The sequence below is a fragment of the Austrofundulus limnaeus genome, unplaced genomic scaffold (genome assembly GCF_001266775.1).
Source record: "Austrofundulus limnaeus strain Quisiro unplaced genomic scaffold, Austrofundulus_limnaeus-1.0 Scaffold32, whole genome shotgun sequence".
Classification (NCBI taxonomy): Eukaryota; Metazoa; Chordata; class Actinopteri; order Cyprinodontiformes; family Rivulidae; genus Austrofundulus; species Austrofundulus limnaeus.
The window spans coordinates 1,167,169-1,176,461 of record NW_013952434.1 but is presented as its reverse complement, the minus strand read 5'-3'; the positions used below and the strand labels follow the sequence as shown (position 1 = coordinate 1,176,461).

General features: G+C 38.2%; 1 protein-coding gene across 2 annotated transcripts in view; it reads left to right on the top strand.

Moving 5' to 3' along the window:
- Positions 1-7,995, top strand: part of ubp1 (upstream binding protein 1) — a 15,113-nt gene extending 7,118 nt beyond the window's left edge. For both annotated transcript variants that reach the window (XM_014005739.1, XM_014005738.1), the window contains 9 exons: positions 1,437-1,544; positions 1,802-1,908; positions 1,984-2,038; positions 2,281-2,374; positions 3,192-3,282; positions 3,479-3,597; positions 3,703-3,845; positions 5,863-5,914; positions 6,028-7,995. In XM_014005739.1, coding sequence (XP_013861193.1) covers positions 1,437-1,544; positions 1,802-1,908; positions 1,984-2,038; positions 2,281-2,374; positions 3,192-3,282; positions 3,479-3,597; positions 3,703-3,845; positions 5,863-5,914; positions 6,028-6,065 — 807 coding nt within the window. In that variant the 3' untranslated portion in view covers positions 6,066-7,995. The remainder of the gene's footprint in view (positions 1-1,436; positions 1,545-1,801; positions 1,909-1,983; positions 2,039-2,280; positions 2,375-3,191; positions 3,283-3,478; positions 3,598-3,702; positions 3,846-5,862; positions 5,915-6,027) is intronic.
- Positions 7,996-9,293: the final 1,298 nt, after the last annotated feature.

Sequence of the window (9,293 nt, the reverse complement as noted above, 5' to 3'; positions counted from 1 at the left end):
GCGTGGTGTACCTAATAAAGTGGCCGGTGGGTGTATATATATATAAATAAAAAAATTTTTTTGCTTGGAGCAAAATTAAGATAGTTTAAACTTGCCAATGTTATGTTGCATGTGCACCTACCTACACTCACAATACGGTAACAGCTAAAACCTGCAAATGATTGTTTTGAAGCTTTAAAGTTTCAGTAACATCATCACAGTTGTGCTACAAATTACAAATCATTACAAACTGTTTTACATCTTCAGTATCTCTTAGTCTGTGTAATTAGGTATATCATTTATTTGTTWCTAAAAGGCACACTGATGAATCTGAAGCATAAATCAGATGACTGAATGCATCAGTTGTTCTGCAGATGTCCTGTTTATCAGCTGGCTGCATGTTTATTTGCATTGTAGAATGATGTGATCACCAAGGACTCATTTTGCTGCTGCGTGTAAAGACTCGTTAGAGAGCCGTCTGATTGCATGAACCAGCACGTTTGTCACTACCAAAGATGGCATCACTGCCAACCTTTAACTCAAGCAAAATGGTTAGATTTAAGAACATTAAAGACTTTTTTTTTTTGGAAACAAAATTTTTGAAAAAGCATCGCTGTCATTCTGTTTGTCTCTGGGATCGTTTTAGATGTTTGGTGTGGTCCACAGGGCGATCAGTTTGTTTCCTCTTCAGACTGTACCTCCTGTTTCTCACAGATGTTTTTATGTTGCCTTGTTTTCAGCCACATTTGTTAATGAAGGTTTTGCATTCACAAAACACTAACTTCTATTAAAAACTTTGATTTAAAACTCCATTATTGGTCACAATAATCCAACTCAAATCCATCTTCTTCTTTGTTTTTGTTCCTTCAAAACAATAAAACCATTTAGTACCAGCCACAAATGACTATGATAAAAAAAAACATTTTTGTAAAACTTCAGTCTCTTTTTGTGTACTTTATGTTGTCGTGACAAACTGAAACCACTTCCTGCTCCTATAGGAGCGAAGTTTCTCACAGGCTTGAGAAAATGGTTTGCATTGTTGTCAGGACTGAAAAGCAGGTCTCTGAAGTGAAGATGTGGTACACCACCTGGTGCTGCAGTAGTCACAGCCTGAACAGCAAACTCACAACACTTTATGTTATCATGCATATTTATTACAATGTTAATTTCTTATAGGTGTGGTGATGTCACTGATGTTACATGTAATAAAACATTTTGTGCAAAAAACTAAGGATTGTATCAGGTTTTCTTTTTGCAGTATTTCATCATCTTTTTTTGAAAAGTATTTTTTGTAGTAAGCGATCCAAAATATAACAATTCTAAACACTGGTGGAGYAGAATGACAATTAAACGTTCAGGTTTTGTTTGTGGTTGTGACTGGAGTCATCTTGGTTTGTGTGTGCGTGTTTGTGTGTGGGTTGCTGGCTGGCTAACCTCTGCTGTGTGTCTGTGTGTAGACGAGGCTTGAGCCCATCATAGAGGATGCGGGCGACCATGAGCTGAAAAAGTCCAGCAAGCGGACACTTCCCGCTGACTGTGGCGACTCCTTGGCCAAGAGAGGCAGTGTAAGCACCCCATCCTCCACTCCTCCTCCTCCTCTTTAGCACACCATCCACCTTCTCTTTAGGACACTTAAGGCTGGTTTAGACCCTCGTTGGTGTGAAGGGGGTAGCACAATGCCTGTTTGTCAACAGGAGGGGTGGAGATGGTGCAAAGCTAAATTAGCAGATTTTCCATTAAATTGAAACTGTTTCTGTCCATTTAAACTGTATAACGTGTGGTTGTAATCACTGCGTATTCAGACGTGTGCGTCTCTCCTCAGTGCTCGCCGTGGCCAGACGCCGCCTACGCCAGCACCAACCAGGCAGCTACCCCCTCCTTYACCTCCACCCCACTGTCCACCTACACAACTTCCTCAGTACTGGACAGGTACTTGTGAGCGGGATAGTGTTCAGTTTGAAATGATCCTATTTGCTGATGCTTCCACACTCGTTTGTTTCCCAGTGACTCGTCCTCTCCCAATCACCAGGCAGACCCTGGGGTCCACAGCAACTCAGAGGTTAGTGGGTACTTACACAACTGCATCTAAGAGTTTTAAAGCTAATTTTCTTCACCAAAGAAACATTGCTTTAGGCTGTTATCATCTAAAATAAAATATTTTGTTATTGTTTGGAGCATTTAAAATGTTGTTTTTAGTTGTTTATGAAGACGTAATAAATATGCAAATAGTTTCCTTGAGATTTTATAATTTGTTGCAGGATATGAGCGTATTTTAATCATTTTCCTCTGCTCCTTTTACAGCAGCTGAGCCCCACTGCCTCCATACAGGACACACAGAAGTGGCTGCTGAAAAACCGTTTCAACTCCTACACTCGACTCTTTTCTCATTTCTCAGGTACGCACAAACGTGACTCCGTGAACGTCGTAAGGGCTGAATGATATTTTAGGACTAACCCATCTTGCTGGTAATCTCATGAGGCTAGTCTTGATCTGTCTTTAACTCTGTTACTGTAAATGTCAGAAGCTGCGTTTCCATTGCAAATCTGCGCAAAACTTTGTCGATATTCTGTTTAATGTTGAAAAAACACAGTTTCACAATTGCGGTGTTTCCATTAAATAAGAAATGGTATTAACGTCAGGCGTGAATACGTTTGTTCTCACGATAAGTCATCACAAACATGGCGGCAATGGATGTAAACACATGCTGCTACCACGACACTAGTGCTCACCATCAGAGGAGACATCGGCGTCTTATCGAGTCTTTCCAGTGACAAGCCCTTTACACTCAGGAGCGGCTACATATGCAGTGTTTTTGGGAAATTGTTGTCGGTGAGTTTACTACTACTTACTGTTATCTTCTTTGTCGTCGCCTTTTTTGCCAATAGAAACAGCCGGTTCTTGATCACATGACTCCTGTGATGTGAAAGAAGTGTTTCCATTGCAGTTTTGCAAAAAACCACCTCATCCTAGCGCAAAAACATTTTGTCGAAAAAAGGAAGTTTTTTTTTTTTTTTTTTTTCAAAATTGACGTGTTTCCAGTGAGCAAATTTATTTTCAAAATTCTAATTTGCACATTTTCATGGTCAATGGAAACGCAGTGAAGCACCTTGTATGTTTGTAAAAGATGTATAAGTTCAGCATCATATCTGTTTGTATGTTCATTATTTGGTGAATAAAAATACTTTAGAAATGACTAATTTGTCTTTTTGTAGGTTCTGATTTGTTAAAGTTGACTCGGGATGATCTGGTTCAGATTTGTGGGGCAGCAGATGGGATCAGACTCTTCAATGCTCTCAAATCCAGGTGTGTTTTCAGGTTGTTTTTTTTTTTTAGTTTGATATAGAGAAGCAAACTTTTATCCAACTCTAACTAAAACAAGGGGAAAAAACGATCAAACTTTTTTTTGTTGCATTGATTGTTTACAAAAGTGTCTGTTTTCTCTTGGTCTTTTATTTGTGTAAACGAGAAGGCTCATTTTAATCTTTTTTCCTCTGCTCAGGTCAGTTCGCCCCAGGTTGACTGTGTACGTCTGTCAGGAGTCTCCTCAGGAGAGCCCCCTGCTGGAGAGACACTGCACTATTGAAAACGGAGAACACAGGAACTCCACTAGTTTACACGGTGAGCGTTCTGTTGGCTGAGCCGACGTGTGTCAGTGTTTGTCAACACAGGTCTGGGAGGGGAACGGAATAAATAAACAAGCTCTCCTGTCCTGTCTGTGTGCAGTGTATCATGCTCTGTACTTGGAGGAGCTCACAGCTGCAGAACTCATCAGAAAGATGGCGTCTGTCTGCGGCATTCCTCTGGGAACCATCAACCAGGTGTACAGACAGGGTCCTATAGGCATACACATCCTGCTCAGTGACCAGGTATCATCATTATACATATGATCCTTCCCTAGTTTAATGTTTTTATTCTTAATCCTGTTTTATTGAGTGGACACTGCACCTAATAACAGCTACTACAGATAAACAGTTCTGTTTATGATTGTAAAAATCAAGAGCTAAAGTTAAGCTTTATTAGCCTCACTACAACACAAATCACTTCCTGGACAAATGAATCAATTATATAAATAATAAACATATTAAAATGTGTTGACTGTCCTGAAATTAATGATGTAAAACTAATTCCAAACTGCTTTTTTCCTGACTTTTGTTTAACCAGGTAAATCTTATTGAAATTAAGTCTCTTATTTCCAAGAGAGATCTGGCCAAGAGTGGCAGCAGCACACAGATATTACCAAATCCTAAAACTAGACGCATCAAAGCACAACTAAATACATCACGATAAATAAAAGTGGGGAAAAAAAACACCCATAAAGTTAAGATACGACTAAAAKTTTAACACAATTACAGGTGCTTTGTTTACAAACTGTCTAAGTATGGCCCTGAAAACATTAATAAACCAACTCCTTCAACTTTCTGCAGATGGTTCCAGTTTGAAGCAACAAAGTGGAAAGATTATTTTGCTGTAATCAGTGCAAAYCTTAGAGTTAAAAATATTAACTCATCGGAGCTCAAAGATTTCTCAAACAYGCATGAACGAGTTAAAGCAACRCTCTRGGTATGTTTTTGATGAGAGAATGACTTTAWAAYAATATATAAAGCTCAAAAAAGTTGATTTTGCACAATATCCCCCTTTTAACTTTCCATTTCTTAACATTTAATGTTAATGTTTGCGTTAAACAGGGTTCATGCTGGGTCTTAAAAAGTCTAAAAAAATCATGAAAATCAAAATTTTAGGCCTAAAATGTCTTTAAAATGCCCACATTTTTGTCCAAGTTCTTTAATTTTGTCAAATCTTAATTTTTTTWCYTTYMAWYMWTYCCSRRRARSSKTKKYYKSMWWAAWKRAMMAAARKWAARKKSYKKWAWYMRRRSYYSRMMMSRWYTKSYYTYMWKRARKKSYWARKTTKSYYMCMRKYYTTKKWMMMMWTWAAMYWAMARKYCYKKTWAMYWMMRGSMAAAWWWKSSMMMAWTTWMYTYCMWWWTTTYMAMCYYYTTKSYKSYWWWAMCCCCCMCATACAGSGGTTTATTTACCTGCATAAAAAACMAAGAAGTTCAGTCATGTCCACTGCTTGTTGTTTAAACATGGGGAAGTGTGTTTTCAATGAGACTTGACTTCATATCAGTGATTTTTACACTCTGTTGGAAGCGTACAGCAGTAGATATGAAGGTCTCATAGATATGACCGTTTCATTAAAATAATTAAGCGTTCTTGTGTTAAAAATAAATATTCTTTAATAACTAAACTGATAGCAGTAAAAGGTTTTTATGTTAGAATTTCTGGGACCATTTGAATGTTTTTGTTTATGCGTTGTTTTGGTCTTAAATGTTATTCCGGATGGTCTTAAAAAGCCTTTTAAAAGGTCTTAAATTTAACTTAATGAAACCTGCACAAACCCTGATTAAATATGCACACAAACTTCTGAGACAGCTTAAAAAGTAGCATAAGTTCAACGGGACAAAAATGTTGAATGTATAAAAGTAAAAGAAATTAAAAACAAACAGGATTCTTTGTTCCTTAAAGTCTGCTAAATAACAGAAAAGTCCAAATTCAGTCGGGGTACAACACAGTTGGAAATAAACTGATCAAACAAAGTTTTACTTCTAATACACTGGTAATTTTTCCTAAAATAATCTTATTTTATGTTTATTATTAATCACTTTGAAGTGGAACAGACTGTCAGGTTTTTGTTTTTGCTGTTTGACTGAATAGCTCCACTGTCTGAACGTCTCTTATTTGCATGTTACTTCTTGTCGCACGGTGGCGCAAACACAATGTTGTTTCACTTAACGTCTAGCTCTGATATCAGAGTTGTTGCTTCAGTGTCACTGAAACAAACTTTTTTTGTAAATTTATTATTATTATTTTTGTTGTTTTGCAGATGGTTTACAACTTGTCTGACGAGAGCTGTTTTTTGATCAGCACTATCAAAGGTCAGCTCAAAAGTGCTAAAATAAGGAACTAAGTCTTGCGCGTTGCAAGCTGTGGTGTGTGTTTATTTGATGGGGATTTGATGTACTTTTTTTTATCTCGTGTGTGCTTCCAGATGAGTTTGGCGAAGGACTTCATCTGATCATGAAGTAGTGAGGAGGACAGATGGCATCACTAATTCTCCACCCTCTGTTTTGGAGCGGCAGCCTCCTCCGTGTCCCTCTCTGCCCGCCTCTACTCTTATCGCTCTACATCCTCCCGATCTCTTCTAATAATAGCTCGATGGAAAGCTGCGTTAATGTAAATGTTAGAATCTGACATGGGTGTGTCCACTGTTTCATATTGAAAACACTATTAACAAAAGGGTTCGTTAGGAGAGGAGACTCGGGAGGGTAAAGGATAAGGGAGTAGTTGACATTGTTTTTTATGTATTTTGGTTTTATTTTATTTTGTCTTTTTTTTTTAAATATATATATATAGTTTGTGTGTGGAGACAGGAGGGTGGAGGCTCCGAAAGAGAGTGATGGATGGTGCTCTGGCCTGCGAGAGCTGAAAAGAGTTTTTTTTATTGCTCGTTGCCCTTCCTACACAACGCACACAACCAGCACTAGGCCAGTATTTGATTAAAGTGTACTGCTGAACAGCATGCAAATCCGTATGAAGTTGCTTAACAGAGACAACTCACCTTACTCTGCTTACTAAATATTCTTAATGGGGATGTCTTAATTTAACTGATCAGCTGAGCTTGGTAACTTGTAAAATATTCAGACTAAATGAGTGGAAGTGCCCTCATTTTGTGGATTTAGGCGCTTTGTTTTATTATTATTTTTAAGATAAAAGATTTTATGATATCTCGCCACATGGAGTCAGACTTTGTGATATGCAGCCATATCTCAGCTCAACACATCCTGACTGACCTGCTCTTTTACTGTTTTTATTTGATGCTTAGTTTATGGGTCAGCTGTTTCTGTTGCTCTCAGTGAATTTATTCGTTTTCTGGTGCCATACTGGCTTATTAGTTCAATCTATAAAGCACATAAACTCCATCTTTGTTTCTTCCGCTTGTGTTGACTTCAAAACTCCAGTTTAGAGAAATGTGCTTCAGGGATTTTGGCCAAACATGTGTAAGATGAGTTAAAAGCCTCTTGCTCTCCTGTGGAGGATTGATGCCCATTAAAAACCTACTATAAAGTGGACCAAAAAGGTTACCGATGGGCTGCTTTTGACAGATGATTAACAATAGTGTTGCTTGACATTGTGGTCATTAGAAGCACTGAAACTGGTCTGGAAGTAAATACGTTTTGATCTATTTTTTATTTTTTATTTTTGCTTTGTGCCTCCTAATTCCAGATTCTGCTTTGCTGCAAACGTCCCATCATGCATCAGTGACGACGCCTGATTAGGGTAAACCTAAAAATCACGGCAGTGCAAATCTTATGTAGCTGAATATGAATCATTTCGTTTCAAGGGTGGAAGGTGGCAGGAAGTGTCACGCTCTCTGCTTTGGTTTTGATGATCAGTTTCGGCTTTTCTATCTTTTTTTTTTTTTAAGGAGGTTACGGTTTACAGTCAGTGTGTCAGAATGTGTGTATCTTTTTTGTGTTTCTGCAAAGATTACGTTGGGAGCTTTTTCCTGTTAGTATGAAAAGTTGTGTTTAGCTTGCTATTTAGTAAAGAGCATGTGGAAAACTGGCAGACAGATAATTTGTCTATGAGTGTATCCCCCCCCTCATCCCCTATGGTAGAGACCAAGCCTGCACCGAGGAAAATAACCCACAAAATTCTACCTTGATGTGTAGTCTGTAGTCCTACAGCCCCACCCCTTTCTTAAAAAAGCAGCCGTTTGTCTCGACACGCGCCAGAGCCAGGACTGTAGCCGTGTGACGTGTTTACAGGAAGCCRCTGTCCGTCAGCTCCTCAGTAACAATAAGCAGTCTGGAGAGCAGTTCTGCTCTGAACCAAGCGTCCGCCCATCGGAGAGGTGACCACTGTTAATGTCAATAATGCTTCTCATGTGCACAGGATCATATGCTGGAGATGTACACAACCACATGTGCTGGGAATAAATTACTTCAGAACTTTCTCTGGTGTCCTGAATCATTCTTGGAAGAAAGAACCGCTGCCTGAAATGTTTTAGTTTTACCTGAGCAATAAAATAAGAATATATTTTTTTTTCTTTTTCAGTAAATAACATTATTTTTTTTAGACCTGAGTACTCTTTTAGTTTGATCATACAGTATGTGATCCATCACATCAGAGGATGAGTCTCAAACTGGTATGTAGAGAAATGTGTTAAAATCTTAGCAATAGCATTTTATCAAAATATGATCATCTTATCTACATGTTTATATTAAATATCTTTAAATCTTAAAAAAAATCATGTCTTTTTGAGCATTAGCTACAAAACAACTGAGCTGAATTTTTTTCCCCTACAACCAGTTTTTTCTTTCCAGGTAAGAAATTTAGTCCAAAAATTAAAGTTTCCTTTTTATAACATGTAATATTCTTCATCAGAAAAACCTAAAATTGGGATCAATGAATTACTGTACTTAGGAAGACAAATCATGACAGCTTTGTAATTGCTGAGATGATCTACTGTATAAAAACTAAGCTTAAAAAGCAGAAATCTGAAAATGTGCTGCAGTCATTTTTGACTCAATCCTCAGTTTGATGCGATGGATCTCAAATTACTTTTGTTTGCTTAAACAGCAATGGCTTTGTATGCAAGAACACAGTTTAACACACAAATGTTTTTCTTTTTCTGAGCAAAGGAACAAATAACTTGTTGAAAGTCRTCTTTCACACGGTAAGAGTTGTTTTCCCGAAGGTTGCCTGCTGCCTTCTCACCAGCGGCCCTCTGGAGCCTGAAGCAGTCCCTGTGATTCTCTGACCTGTGGCTGACCTCCGGCCTGCCTGTGGTCTGTGAGGTGTATCCTGGACCAGTGAGACAATTAACCCAGCTGAAAGACGATTTAACTGGTGAAAAGGGTGTATCTGGACATACATAAATGGTTATAGATCAAAGACTATTAAACATAGGAGCTTCAGATTTCTTTTGTTGTTTAGCTCTGATGAGGGGCTATCCATCAGGTCCACCCCCCACCTAAAAAAAGGACCCCCACCCAAACCACTACAATTTTGGGATGCATCTGGTAGCATGACATTCATTAGGAATAAAGACTTCTGAGTTCTGGTGCATTTCTGCGTACGGGGGTCGTTATGTTACCGCTATGCTATTAAACAAAATAAATGAATTTTACTATTTAAGTATTTTCTTAACCATGTTGATTCAATAAATGTAAACCAGTGGCGCCCAAACATTTTCCCCAAGAGGGCCAAAATGAAAATCTATCCAGGTCTGCAGGTTATATGCAGTAATTT